This window comes from Rana temporaria, chromosome 8 (genome assembly GCF_905171775.1).
Source record: "Rana temporaria chromosome 8, aRanTem1.1, whole genome shotgun sequence".
Classification (NCBI taxonomy): domain Eukaryota; kingdom Metazoa; phylum Chordata; class Amphibia; order Anura; family Ranidae; genus Rana; species Rana temporaria.
Genome location: NC_053496.1, coordinates 116,359,313 through 116,375,353, shown reverse-complemented (window position 1 = coordinate 116,375,353; position 16,041 = coordinate 116,359,313). Strand labels below are relative to the sequence as shown.

The 16,041-nt window shown below is 35.5% G+C and overlaps 1 protein-coding gene across 4 annotated transcripts in view; it reads right to left on the bottom strand.

Annotated features, from left to right (window-relative positions):
* Positions 1-2,998: 2,998 nt before the first annotated feature.
* LDB3 (LIM domain binding 3) overlaps positions 2,999-16,041 on the bottom strand; it is a 135,046-nt gene continuing 122,003 nt past the window's right edge. For 3 of the 4 annotated variants that reach the window (XM_040320520.1, XM_040320522.1, XM_040320523.1), the window contains exons 7-10: positions 14,413-14,433; positions 8,789-8,958; positions 6,027-6,063; positions 2,999-4,467 (exon numbers count right to left, since the gene is read on the bottom strand). In XM_040320520.1, coding sequence (XP_040176454.1) covers positions 4,377-4,467; positions 6,027-6,063; positions 8,789-8,958; positions 14,413-14,433 — 319 coding nt within the window. In that variant the 3' untranslated portion in view covers positions 2,999-4,376. The remainder of the gene's footprint in view (positions 4,468-6,026; positions 6,064-8,788; positions 8,959-14,412; positions 14,434-16,041) is intronic. The other variant, XM_040320521.1, reaches the window with a different exon arrangement.

Genomic DNA, 16,041 nt, shown 5'->3' with positions numbered 1-16,041 from the left:
CAAGCTGCTTGGCAATTTCCCCGTAGCCCTTTCCAGCCTTGTGGAGGTGTACAATTTTGTCTCTAGTGTCTTTGGACAGCTCTTTGGTCTTGGCCATGTTAGTAGTTCGATTCTTACTGATTGTATGGGGTGGACAGGTGTCTTTATGCAGCTAATGACCTCAAACAGGTGCATCTAATTAAGGATAATAAATGGAGTGGAGGTGGACATTTTAAAGGCAGACTAACAGGTCTTTGAGGGTCAGAATTCTAGCTGATAGACAGGTGTTCAAATACTTATTTGCAGCTGTATCATACAAATAAATAGTTAAAAAATCATAAATTGTGATTTCTGGAAAAAAAAAATTTGATTATGTCTCTCACAGTGGACATGCACCTACGATGACAATTTCAGACCCCTCCATGATTTCCAAGTGGGAGAACTTGCAAAATAGCAGGGTGTTCAAATACTTATTTTCCTCACTGTATGTTTATCAGGGTGAATGACCATAAGAAAATGAAGGATATGAGCCAAAAGCACAAAGAGAGAGAAGCTAATCAGGAAACAGTGTACACGATTACTGGATAGGGATAATTAAGATAGCTAGGAAGATGTTTAATAAACAAATGTTTGATTAGTCAGGTTATGTATTTGATGGTATGCACATTTATGTATAGGCTAATGATTTCACATACAAGACAAAGAAGCAAAGAGGTTGAAAGTATTTTGGAAGCAGTTGTGGTATTTGCTTCAAGAATCTATTTTTTTTTTATTATGACTAATCTATACAAGTCCCTTGCCACCCCATTATATTGACATGACTTATCCCCTAGTCGAGAGATAAAACTAAAGCGCAAAGATATTTGTCACAGGTTTAATGGTAAAAGAAAGGAGATAAGACTAGTACTGTTAATGTCTGTTGTTAACGTCTACTCTATAAAGAAATCTCTGTGCAGGCATATTAAGCACTGGTTATAGAAAAAAAGCAAGTATTATGACGGAGCACATTTCAAGATCCAGTACAAGCGTCAGTGACCAAGGCAAGACATAACTCCATGCCAGTCAGATCTTTAATGCAGGGAGCAGACACAATTTGGCTTCAGGGTCAGCCATGAAATACACTAGTATGCTATCAATTCAAAAATAATAAATACACATTTTCTCGTGTATAAAGCATGCAGACTTACTGCATTCACCACATGCAATATATAAATCCAATTATATTGCATATCTAGCCAATGTAAAGCATAAACTGAACAGCAGGATAGTAAGGGAAGAGGAAGGGAAAGGATAAGAGGTTAGTCCAATTAAACAAGCGCAGGCCACAGCAGATAAGGGTGTTTTTTATACAGGTACCAGTCAAGCAATTTTACCTTGTAGGCAGATATTTTTTTGTATAGATTAACACTGGAAGCCCATTGGTAGCATCTTCATGGATGCACAAGCTTGCGGCTTATCAGTTCAGTATGGGATGGTAGGATGGATTGGTTGCCCACGCGCTACATTTTATCTACTGAAGCTGTTTCTAAAGTTTTCATGGCCTGCCTACTCAAACTGGTGCAAAGCCAGAATACCAGGCAGGAAAAAAAAATCGGACTCCTAAAACTGAACAGCTTGATTGTATCAGAAATGTTATTTAACCAAACAGAAGTTAAGTTGCTAAACCATGTTATTAGTGTCTTGGAAGGCATTAAGGTCTTACTGTAATAAAGGCACACTGGGGCTTGCAAAGGGTGATCCTCATAGCAATACATCTCATTGTTTACTATGGGTAGCATCTCTTCTCTAAAGTAATGTTGTAATCTCTATTTTTTTGTTTAGATTTTCTTTTTCTTCAGATTGTGATTATTAGACTAATTATTCATACATAATTGGTAGGTACTTTATCTTAAAAAAATAAAAATAATAATTGATATTCCCTAATGTGTAAATATGCTAAAAGCGAATAGATTAATCATATCTTTCCTATGTTCCTGTTACTGTGTATTAGGTATTTAGGGATGATTATGAAATGGAGTCAAAACATTTGAACTATTTTTAACAGAGAAATAGAGCAATTATTGTATAAACAATAGTTATTAGACTGTGCATAAAGTTGTGTAGTTGCCGTGCAGGTTTATGATGGTAAATACAACTGCATATGCGTTAATTATAGTTAAAAGCTGCATGGAAAGTTGAAGAAGCTTTAATCACATTATAAGAATGTTGCATTGATCAGAGCTTCTGTATTTAAATTAAATAAATGTCCCATTATATTATGTAATATTTATGTCCTAACCTAGCTTTTCCAGATGTCAGGTTGGCTGCTGAAGGGTGAAGAAAACATCTGCATGTCTTTTAACCACTATCTTTAACAACATTACCACCTTGCTTTTGGATTTATCATGGAAGCGATGCCTTGAAAACATCTTAAGAAAAGAGTAATAAAAAAATCAGATTGCATGTGTAACAACAAATCCAGACCTATTTGAGTATTAAGTTTGCTTATAGTACAATGTGTAGAACAGTGGTGCAAAGCAACTCATAGTAATTATACCAACTGTGAATACCAGTAGGCTACACAAATTCCAATTGATGATATGTTGCTTTTAACTACTGCTTATTTCTGCTTTTGCTCACTTTTTGAGACATTTTAAAAGGTACTTTTAAAGTTGTAACAGTTAAATATTAATGAAGCAACAGTTTAATGTTATGCAAAAAAGACATCATCTGAAAACTACATGGAATTTGTTATATTATAGATTTTTTTTAGCTAACTACCTAGGTATTTTTTCTTCTTTTGATCTGTAGTAAATTCAGCTTACATATGCTAACAAATGTTTAGTAACACTGGTAAATTTCTGATATAGGGCTTTTATATTTAAACAATTGATATTTTAGCAAGATCAAATACTTGACGCGTGTTTTGACTATTCAGTTATGATGTTTGTAGACTTTTAGGTTATCATTTAAGCTCTGCTTCTCTAGTTGTCTTTAGAACAATTAACCCTACTGTTTAATTTAAGCAAATACAGCATGATGTTTTTATGAACCACTTTATTATCACAACACAAAACACAAACACATAATGTGGTTCTATTACAGAAAATCATCATGAGGGAAAAACAATACAGGAAATCTCATTTGTAATTTAAACATCAAAGCAGTACAACATTGAATGCAATATAACATCTTATAATACATCATCCATCTTGGATTCCAATCATATAATGTCTATGAACACCCTAATGAATGAACCCTTAAGTAGCTATTACCTCTAGTCTACGTTTAACAGTTACAAAATATATAATTGATACTGAAGAGAAATATCATAAGTCTCTATTATCTCTGTTATATCTAGAAGCTTAAGTAATGCATACTGCTTTTAGCATTAGGAATATCAATTGTGTTAAGATTTCCGTGGCATCTTTGCCATTGAAAAGAAACTGTAATCTAGACATCATCCAGTGGATCAATTATCATTTTAAGTGACAAATGAGTGAATGACTATCAAGGGATGCCCATAAATTTTTAACACTTACTATATCTGAAAATTATGATTATAGAATCTATGTAAGTTCGAACAGTAAAACCCATACACACACTATACAAACTAAAGGCTTAACCACGTTTTTAAAATGATGTGCACTGTCATTAACATGGCTCCCAACTGTACAGATATTGCCAACATCCACCACAAAAGGGATCAGAAAGTTGAAAGGGTTGCTAGAAAACAGCATTTACAAAAGAAACCCAATCTACTACTATTGTATCTGTACAGGAAAGCAATAAAATAATTAAGCAACTGTATAACTGTTGGCAAAGTGTTTTGGGAACCGCAATTCAACAACACAGCAGGGCCTGTTCCTATACTTTATTTCACAATACAATAATATCTAAACTACATGAATAAAACAGTCCCATCTACCTATATTTTAGTCAAGCTTGGTAACCTTGCATCTCTTCCACTAAGCCAGTGTTGAACATACACCTGCATAGCAGGCACGCTTCCTACTAAACCCCTATAGCAATCCCTATTTTCCAAATAACTAATGTCTACCAAGATCACACAACACCTGAAAAAGTTAGTTTTTTAGAATTTTTTTATTTAAAAGAAAGGAAATACAAGAGAAACTTGATTCCAAACAGCAGTTTTAGGATCTAAATGCAACACAAAGCAAATGCCAATAACGACTAGATTATATTTATTTGACAATGGTGGGTTAAAAGGATAACAGGAAAATAAGGTAATGACAGGCACTAAAAGAACACATCCCTGTGGTTTATTTTTTATTTTTTTCTATTTATATATATTTATATTTTATGTATATGGTAGTTTGTCTCTGCATAGTGATGCAGAATATTTTAGTGTTTTATTGCTTTTCAATAGATATTGTGTTACACGTGGGCATTTAACTTTAAACATTAAGGATTTGTGCTGAAAGGCCATGATGCCAGGTGCGCAATTTGGCAAAGCGTGGGCTGTTACGTTCCGTTTCAAACTTTTCCCTGTGGCATGGAGAAACAGAGAAAGAGAAAGAGAGAGAGAGAGAGAGAGGAGGAATAAAGAAGGGGTTAGGGATAGTGAGCTTCACTCCCCTGCCTAGAAATACAGCAATTTATTTGGATAGTCATTTGTCAGGATGCCTCAGTGATTGAAAAGTTCATGTTTAAGACCATAACACACAGCTAAATGTTGCAATATGTTCTCTGCACTAAGATGTTTTTCTTTTAATTCCAGGGGGTAATAAAAATGTTTAGGGATCTTTTTTCTCTACCTACAGCATTTTTTTTCCAGATAAGGTAAATGTATGTTTCTGTAAAACAAGGATAATGACTACAATTGCAAGCACACCACACAACCAGCCATCATCCTAATTGATTCATTACAAAAGTAGCCAAAGATAACAGGAAAAAAAGGAAACAAAAAATAATCAAAACATTTAAGTGTGGTGTTTATCTAGAGATATTTTATAAACATCAAGTGGAATAGTACAATGGCACTGCCAAACCTCTTGGTAAAATAACACACATCTCTCTTGTTGTGTTGGAGTTCTTTTCAAGGAGGTTTCAACTTTTTAATATGCAATATCTGCTGTATAAACTGAAATTCGTTTTTTTTTATTCAAATGCACTAATCACATATATTTTACATTTTGGCCCTATATCTGTTCTTGTATAATGGTTTAAATGTCTTGTAGTATTCTGATTGAGGAAAAAGGGGAACTGTTTAATAGTTGAATGTTGGGCGATAATAAATGTGGTCAGTCTAGTCTACCCATTTGTCTTGGCGAGCCTTGCTGACACTTCAAATGTAAACCATTCAGAGTAAAGGTATTATATATGAAGCAAAACACTGATTCAGAAATATTAACGGTTTTCACAAATTTAGAGGCTGCACATGTTTCAGAGCAGTAATTTAACTCAGTTAATGGCTGGTTATATCAAAGGCTTCTGGGATAAGTACTTTGCTTCATGCCAGATTATCTTCTATCTCTATAGGTGATGGTAGTAACAGAAGAAAAATGAGAACCACTGAAATCCTCTATACTACAGATATGATTTCTCCTGTATATGGTCCCTACGTAACAGAAACAGGACACTTGATTTAGGTTGTATTGTAAAATACATACAGTATTCACTGTTAGAATTATAGTATATGTATTTACATCTTTTTTTTACATTAATGAGTGATGATTCAGTAGAAAATTCACAGAAGTTCTATTACAATCCTATGTGTGAAATCTTTGTTAACTGCATGTCGGTATATTCTTGTAGAACTCTGTATGTGTACGATGTTGTATTCAGATAAAAATATCCAAATAAATTGCTCACATATCAACATGCCACAGCATCATTTATAGATGAATTCTCTAGAAACATTATTTTAAATAAAAATAGATCATCTATGGTTTGGGTGTACATAAAGTTGCCAATTTGAAAGCCAATAGCAGATTAACTTAGGTGTTAAATCTGATTTTAATTTATGTTTATTAATTTTGCTTCAGAGCTTTACGCATTTTGTTATCTATTAAGATGGCCACATAGTTCTGCTGCTAGTTGCCTACCTTGATTTTCTCAGTGCATCTTCATCAGGGTCTTGCACTGTAGGAGGAAAAAAAAGGAAAATTACTTCTACATATCAGATGACTAGCAGGTCATTTTTTCATTGAGCATGGTATGTCATTCTGATCTAATCTACGGGATTTTGGTTAAAAATGGTTGGCTAGGATAAGCTATTTTTCACCTATGTGGTCTATATTAAAGGGGTTGGAAAGGAAACATTTTTTTCCCCTAAATAGCTTCCTTTACCTTAGTGCAGTCCTCCTTCACTTACCTCATCCTTCGATTTTGCTTTTAAATGTCCTTATTTCTTCTGAGAAATCCTCACTTCCTGTTCTTCTGTCCCTAATTACACACCGTAATGCAAAGCTTTCTTCCTGGTGTGAAGAAAGCCTCTTGAGGGGGGAGGGGGCGAGCAGGAGTGTTATGACGCCCACTAACACACAGCTCCTTTCTCTCTCTGCAAAGTAGAGAGGGTCCTGACTTGCCTGCTCGCCCCCTCCCTCCTCAAGAGGCTTTCTCCACACCAGGGAGAAAACCTCGCATTACGGTGTGTAGTTACAGACAGAAGAACAGGAAGTGGGGATTTCTCAGAAGAAATAAGGACATTTAAAAGCAAAATCGAAGGATGAGGTAAGTAAAGGAGGACTGCACTAGGGTAAAGGAAGCTATTTAGGGGAAAACAAATTCCTTTACAACCCCTTTAAGTGTTTCAAAAAGTTAAGAATTATCAGAAAAGCTTTTAACACAACCAATTTATCACCTGTACCAACATGTATTGCCTTGATGTTAAGCTAGCAAAATTGTATTGATTTCACAATAAGGTTCCAGCAGAGCGAAACCAAACTGTCTTAACTGGCACTTGCTATATGTGTCCCATTAGGGAGATTTCCCTTCACTTCCTGTCCAACAGTCAAAACAGGAAGTGAGAGGATGTCCCTCCAAAGTGAGGGGATTATTTGATGTCACCATGTTTCCCAGAATTAGTGTCTCCTTTCAAAGATTTCCCCTTTATTCTTGTTCTGTTGTCAACCTAAATGTTAGGATTTTCAATTACTTTCACTTTCAATGATAACGGAATACAAGACAAATATAGATGGTGAATCTCTCTAACGGGGGCACAGGCAACAATAAACACCTGACAAGATTTATGATCTCTGTGCACTCTATCCAAAACTCAAAAAAGTTTTGTCTTTAATTATACTATAACAAAGGTCAAACTTACTGCTTTGTGTAACATTGCTGTTTGGTGGTCTATTCACAGCAGTTTAATATACACGCACTGGGGCTGATTTACTAAAGGTAATCAGGCTGTACACATTGCAAGGGAATTTTCCTTTAGCTAAGTGAATGTGGTGAATATCCACTTGCGAAGTATATCCAATCAAGTGCAATGAAAATGATAACACAGTATTTTTGTTTCCAATGTTTTTATTTAAAGAGAAGCTCTTGTCTGGAAAAAAATAAAATAAAAGTTAGCAGCTACAAATAATGTAGCTGCTGACTTTTAATATAAGGACACTTATCTGTCCAGGGATCCCACAATGTTAGCCCCTTGAGACGATTTGTCAATCAGGTGCATGCGTCAGCATTGTAAGTAAGGGAAACTGGCAGTAAAGTCTTCAGGCTTCACAGCCAGTTTCCTACTGCAAATCTGCGAGTTGCACTGCGCTTTCTGAATGGTCCCACCACCTTCTGGAAACTGTGTGTGTCCCAGAAGGCAGCAGGGAGAAGGAGGAGGGGCCAGAAATGCTTGTAAATCGGTGCAGCAATCTTACCCAGAAGTAGGAGTGGGTACCCATCAAGACCAGGTACCCGCTCCCCAAAAAAGTGCCAAATGTGGCAGTGGAGGGGGACAGGGTGCGATTAAGTGGAGCTTCCCCTTTTGGGTGGAGCTCCACTTTAAGTTTTTACAATAAGAGACAAGTACAAAAGTACAAAAAAACAACAGATCATTGACCGTTCACACCGTTGAACAAGAGCTTCATAACAAAAAAAATACAAAAACAGTAATAAGTTTTGCATCGGGAACCTCGATCAAGTTTCCTCATTATCTTTGGCAAGAATAAACAATATTTTTTCTTGCACATGATGGATAATGGAAGTCAGCAGCTCTTCCCCTCATCCTCTAAGCCAGGAGTCTCCAAACGATGTCCCTTGAGTTGTTCAGGAACTACAATTCCCATCATGCCTAGTCATGTCTGTGAATGTCAGAGTTTTACAATGCCTCATGGGACATATAGTTTCAACAGCTGGAGGAACGTAGTTTGGAGATCCCTGCTCTAAGCTATTAGAAAATTCCTTTGCAAAGTGAAAATTCCCTATTTTTCTTTAGTAAATCAGTTCTACCATACAGGCTTCCTCTACTTTGTGTCATAATTGTCTATCTGAACTCCAACAATGAGAACCTTGAATTAGTATTCTAGCTGTCCTTGCAACTATTGTCAGTAGCATGGATCAGGTGGGTTGAACACTCTTCATCAAGTAGGATCATTAAACAGTTTAAAAATGTAGTGTGCTTATTATCTGATTAAGAAAAACTTGTGCATTAAAAAACATGATATTGGCAGGTTCTTTTTCTAAGCTTCCAGTGTTCACTTTATGTTCTTTAACATTAATTTAATACACTTTATCCAACTGTATAGTTGTAATGGTGGGCATAGAGCAGGGTGGTCCAACATGTTTACTCACAATAGACCAATAAAAAGTACAGCCAGAATTTACTAGCATTTAAATATTTTTCTGCCACATTTGAATTTCAACTTACTGTATTCTGTTCCTGTGATCTGTGCAAGGACACGGAATGACTTGGACTGCAGGTTAGCAGCACGACGTGTCCAGTCATCAATATCATTTTCACTTTTGACCTGATTTTTAAGCACAGCCTGATACACTGGAGAAGCAATGTCTACATGAGGATCTTTAACTGGGAGGTTACTGCAATGTAGAAAGAGGGAGGTGAAGATCTGCTACAAAATGATTCAGGTCTCCTGTACATGCGAATAAAAGATTATCAGTCAACACATTCACAGTGATATTTGGGAGACGCTTTAGCAAATTTACGGAACAAATAAGAAGAATACATTAAGACTTTATCTATATAGGTCAAAACAATTACTATCAAGGAAGAACAGATCCATGTTTTGTATTTAGACATGTGGCAAAATGTATAATATATTATAGTTATGGCTGGATTTAAAGGTAATTCTTTATTTTTTCAGTATTTACTTTTTACAAAACATCCAAGTTGGTGCACTTTTTTAATAGGCTGAAATTAAGGATTTAAAGTATATTTCACTTACTGAAGATGATCCTATAATAGATTGAGAATTCCACTGATATTTTTTTTAGTTTCTATTTGCTATTTTGGAATAATGAAGAACTATGTGATTTTCACAGTTCTGCCTATTTACTAATAGGCTATCTGATACATTCTCAACAAATACCTAGCAATATTTAAAGGGTAATTATGAATTAGTTCATGACTCATGTTGATGACTCATGTACAGTAATAAGTGTTTTTTTTCATTTTGGATAGCGTAGCAATTTTTTTTGCAGTTTGTGTTCTGTGATCCTCCTTCATTACCTGTCCAAGATATACAACAGCAAATTAAGAGAAAGGTGAGGGTAAAAAATCCTCTCTTAGCTTTCACCAGAACAGGCTTACTCAATGAAGGATTTCCCTCACCTACCTATGACAACTCCAAAATTGAGGCTTTCTCATGATCTTCTGTATCAAAGACAATGATCACAGGTCACAAATAAGCCAGAACGCACAGCAATATAAATCTGAAAGAGGATTTACCCTTTCACACACACTATCCAATACAAAAAAATGTTTTTTTTTTAAAGTTTTGATTTTACATACACTTTAAAGAATGATACTCGGCCTTTTCTTTACAAATAGGTTGTTAGAAGGGATTAGGATGGGGCATCATGACAGGGACCACCATGAGAAACCCTCTTCCTGTTATGATAAAGTTACACAGTTGCAATAGTTCTTGACTACAGCAGAGAGATAACTGTGTCTATGACCTACTCAGAACCTGTTCCAATACTTTAACCACTTCAGCCCCGGGAAGAATTGGCTGCCCAATGACCGGCCCATTTTTTTGCAATTCGCCACTGTGCCGATTTAACTGACAATTGCGCGGTCGTGCGACGATGTACCCAAACAAAGTTGATGCAAAGCGATAAATATCCCAATTTTTTTTTAAAAAAAATTTCCTCAGTTTAGGCCGATATGTATTCTTCTACATATATTTGGTAAAAAAAATCACAATAAGCGTAATATTTGCGCAAAAGTTATAGTGTCTACAAAATAGGGGGTCATTTTATGGCATCTTTAAAATATTTATTTTTTACTAGCAATGGTGGCGATCTGTGATTTTTATCATGACTGTGACATTATGGCGGACACATCGAACACTTTTGACACATTTTTGGGACCATTTTCATTTATACAGTGATCAGTGCTATAAAAATGTACTGATTACTGTATAAATGACATTGATAGGGAAGGGGTTAAACACTAGGGGGTGATGAAGTGGTTAAGTGTGTCCTAGGGATGTGTTCTAACTGTGGGGGGATGGGCTACCAGTGACATGACAGCGACCACTGCTCCTGATCACAGGGGGCAGTAGATCTCTTTCCTGTCACTAGGTAGAACAGGGAAATGCCTTGTTTTCTGCCTCTCCTGACTGCAATCGCAGGCCACCGGCGAACATCTAATTTCCGGGACCCGCAAGCACACTCCTGAGGGGCGCGGCGGGCACACGCCCGCTGGGCGGCAAATTCAAAGGAATGTACAGGTACACCCATTTGCCTGCCTGTGCCATTCTGTTGACGTATATGGGCGTGTGGTGGTCGGGAAGTGGTTACTACTAATTAACCTTTAAATGTTATTAAAGCTGAAAAAGTATTTAAAAATACTATATGATCTAGTATGAAATAACTTAATATAAATGTTATCAATATTTCTGACCTTCAGCTTGATTGTAACTGGTAAAAAGCTAATTTCGGGTACAGTTTCTTGCTATCTACACAGTGTTTAGGACAGTGCTATTACAGAGGCTGGAATATACCACTTCACAATCTTTTTCAATATCTACTAGTAAATAAAAGCACATTGGACAACCTGGATCCTTTGTACTGCTGATTGCTAATTGGATGTGGTAGGCTGTGAGGTCCAAAATACCCCATTTATGTGTTTACTAAAAAATTCATTGATCTTCCAAGGTGAACCTGAGGCAGTCACTCATTCATTCTTAACTGAGCTGATCCACTTTAAACCAATCTCTAGTTGGGGATTATCAGGAAGCCTAAACATTTTTGGTAGACAAACCCCCATTTTATAGTAAAAGTAAAAAAAGCTTTGAATGTTTCTGCAAACATCCCATATACTGTACCTGACTTTATATACTTTATATTTAATTTTCGCAATGTTCTGTATCTTATTGATCGTTTACACCACCATAATGTTTTTATGTATCCTAAAGGGTTTCTCTCTTTTTTTTTTTTGTTTACTTTTTTTATATGATTTTAAGTTTATACATTTGCATATAATATATGTTTAAATGTTTTGGATAACATATTTCCTGTGTAAACAAGTATTACAAGTAGCATCCATTAAACTAGTAGGGTAGCCCTAAGGCTTCCAGGTGAGCATAATGGGCTATGTCCCGAGTAATTTGGGACTATTTTAGGACAACGGCCATCACCCGAGCCTCTGGGACTCCCTTCCATTTTATTACAGTTCATTATCTGCTAGCTGTAAATGGTAAGTAAAAACTATCAAATACCCATTCCCGATGACCAGTTCATGTAAGTGAAAATAAGAAAAAGTTAACAGCCAATTTCTTTATGTGGTTAAACTTGGTTTTATCATTTCCAGATAATGCCAGTCTAAATACAAAAACCTGACATTATATTAGACAATACAAACCAGCATTTCAGTTTCTGAAGAAATTAGTGCATTTTAATATGCAAATAAAGGCAAATAATTTAAGTAATAATGCGTTATTTTACTATTTGTCATATTTTGAGAATTTGTAGCAATACATCATGAATGCATGACAATTGTGTTTATAAAATTAGGTATTATATGACAATTTTTGTAGAAGCCTTTTTTGCATATTTCAACAATCTTAAAAAAAAAAGAATCAAACCTCTAATAACTACATTTACTGTGTTATGACCATGCAAGATAGTACAAATTGTATACATATTGAAATACATATTACATTATACGTTGGGAAAATATAATTAAGTCTATGACCCATATTATATTTTTGCTATATAGCAGAGATCCTTATCCTTTGTCAACTCAGGAGCCACATGGAAATATAAAAAAAAAAGAACTGATCCACTGTAAAGATAAATAAAAAAAGATATGGAAACATTTTAATAATGAAACTACATAGTTTTAAAAATGTCTATGAGATCATCTGATTATTATTAATGTGTAATAAAGTAGGTCTTGAGACATGATATTATAACATAAGCACCCACTGAAAATCCTTACTATGAAAAGAGCCATTTGTGAATTCTGAGCAACTGGTTGAGGATCTTTGCTTTAGAGGTTTGATTCAGAATTGTTCAGAATATCAGAATATGACACTGACTGTTGGTTCTTGGTATATATTGTGATATGTTCTATTGTACATTAAAAACAAAAGGTCTTTAACAATTATTTTACCCGGAGCATATTTAATTAAATAATCCTGGCATGAGCATGTGAAATATACTGAAATCACTTGAATGTTTTAAATCACAGTGCTACTATTAGTAATGAAAGGTCAGAGCTCATTGACACCTCTGGACAAAAAAAAAATGTATAATACAAGCTAAAAAGGTAAATGAATTAGGATGCACTTATTACATTTCAAAGAATCTGATTTTAAATTTAAACACTACCTGTCGCGTTTGTAGGTTATAGAAATGAATGCTTTAATTGAACTGTGTTCATCAGAGTTGGAAATATATATATACATTTTTGTTTTGTTTTTAAATCTTGATACTAAAGGGTGGAATTATATTGAGGACCAATACAGATTATTCTATTTCCAGAAATTTTACAAGATGTACACCATGCCATGTATCGTTGTTTTCTTTTCAGTAACATAGTGTTTAAATAAGACTATCAACCTTCATACCTGTGATATGCAAATTCTAAATCTGCAGCTGACTATTTTACCGCTCGAAACAAAGCAGAAGACTTTTGATTTAATTTTTTCTTATGAACCCTCATAATATCTCATGAGTCTATGATATGTGTAGGTAACAAAAGAAAAACACAGAGGCCAAAAAACAGTTAACAGTATGCAAACGTATGACAGTCACATAAAGCAAGCACATGGAGTGGCCCCTTTACTGTGCAAGAAGATTAAGATGACTGTAAGCATGGCAGTATGGATCAAAGAAGTCATGGCATTGACATATTTTCATGGAATTTATATATTCTCATCCACATGAGCAATTATTACTAAATCAGTACACTGCATATTTGCGTACCAATTAGTTGACACAGCTGAGCCGATAGCACGTGCCATGTGTTCTCCCACCACAGTTACTGGTGGCTAACAGAAAGCTTTTTATCACTCCTTCAGGAGATTTCTGATCACGTGATTACTGTGACAGCCAATCACGGCGTTCACATGATCATAAACTCTGCCCCTCCTTTGGGGATCTCTTAAAGGGCCAGGAGGCAACAGCGTAAAAGGGTTAAAGAGACTACTATTGGCTTGGCCTGAAAACCTATCTAAAAAAGACCCTATGGAACATTTTTTAGCCAATAAGCTTTACCATAGGCAATACAGCCTAAGGCCCCTTTCAAACTAATATGGTGCAGTTTAACCGTGGGTATAGCGAGTGTACCTGTGGGTTTGGTGTGGGTTAGCTGTGCCTTCCCATAGAGATCTATTATGTCCCACAGTTTTGGGGCACTTTCAGAAAGCGCACCAAAACCGTGGGAGATAATAGAAGTCAATGGGAAAGCACAGCTAACCCTCACCAAACCCATGGGTACACTGTGCCGCATCTCCAGTGCAATCAAACCACACTGCATCTATGTGAAAGAAATCAAATTCGTATTAAACAAATTCAGCACACTTAACCTGTTTAATTAAACTGCTTGATATGCAATTTTTTTACTCCAATCACCTGCCAAGTTGAAATCTGGTAGTATGTAATATAGCAGGAAAATTATGAATGTTTAATAGCAGGTGAGGAAGATGTGAGTTAATAATGCAGGGATACTTAGAATGGCTACTAGAACAAAAACACTGTGGAGAATAAAAACAGTTAAAGATGAATCTGAAAAGATGAATGTCCACCTAAGAAGAATAAGCCTATTCTTTGTAGTGATCAAGTTAGAAAATGTTTTCTACTTACACCTCTGTAGCTTCAGGGCCACTAAGAGTGATACGACCAAACCCAACAGACCAGTGCATTGAGGTTTGGTACCCAGCAGTGTGATGATGTGATGGGCACAGAGTAATGTTAGTATTAGAAGTGAGTTAATAAAGAAAGAATGGATAAAGAGGAAAAAAAAAGAACATAGTCAGTAAAGGAAAACATAAGCATAATTAACATATTAAAAGATACCTTAGTAAAGGAAACAAGATTGTCAAAACATAAAGAAAAGGTCCAATGATCTGAAAAAACGTGATTACGTGACGATGGGGAAGAAGTAGAAGGTGTCAAAGACGAGAAACTGAATAAAATGTTTTTGACAGATGGCTATTTTTGCTCTTTAAATTTAGTATTTTAGCTGTGTATTAGGCACTGTCATTGGGTTGAAATAGTAGTTTTCCCCCCTCATAATATACAGTATTATATTATGCTTAGTTACCTTTATCTTTAGCTTATTTACAACCATACTACACAGCTAGGATTTTAAAAGACTAACATAGTGTGGTTGTACAGTATATATGTGCAAATATATATATATATTTTTTAAATCATTGATACACGTGAAAAACTTGATTCCTAACCTACTGGTCATACTGTTAAATAACATGTCACTTAGCATAAGGCAGGTCACAAGACCAGGTTCTCTTTATCCCACAGAGAGCCACAGTGATGCTGATGTCGAAGTGGCAAAACAGTCAGCATTACCACATCTCTGGTCACTGCAGGGTTGGGAAAATTGCAAACCGTGGTCTTGAAGTAAGTAAATATAATGTCACGATGTACCACCAATGAAAGTGCTGCAGCTATGTCAATTACATTACCTTTTGGTATGCCAAAAAAGTAAAGTAAAAAAGTTAAATCTAATCTATTGGAAAAAAAATGATTAGATTTGTGCCACATAATTGTCCTCATACTGAAAATTTCTCTTGTTTCCAAAGGTATGCATACACACGTGACACTTGTCTGATGAAGTCGATGTACAAAGCACAAGCAGAATAACAGTGCTTTCATCTGCCGTTGAACATACAATACAAGCTGGACTGGATGATTAGAAAGGTGATCATCCCACTTTGAAAATGTTGCACACATATCTTGTGTAGTCAGAAATTATGATTGCATTGTAGAAATTGAATCATGAATATAGATACTTTTCTACATTTGTCATGCTAGTGAGGTGAAAGCCACGTTGGCAATTTTATGTTTTACAGTTTCAGGCTTATGTAATAAAGCAATGAATAAGTGTAGAAACCCATAACAACTAATCAAGCTAATTGACCGGACTACCCTTGATTGATAGCTATGGATTTGCTGTGTTTATATAATGTGGCTTGCTGTTTACAGGACATTCACAAACCATATAGACTTGAAAGTTGGACACACAAAATATACAGTAACACTTTTTGCTACAGAACACGTTGACTTTTGACCTTTGCTGTCAACTTCGCTACCCTTCTCATCTTCGTGACACAAAAAAAGGCTAGAGATTGCTTTCCTGACACTGGAGAATATGTACCTATTTATGCTTCTGCTTCAACTTTACTATAGCTGTGACATTTATTTTTGGGTATCGTTTTACATGTCTTTTCGCATCTTCAGCTTGTCTGCATG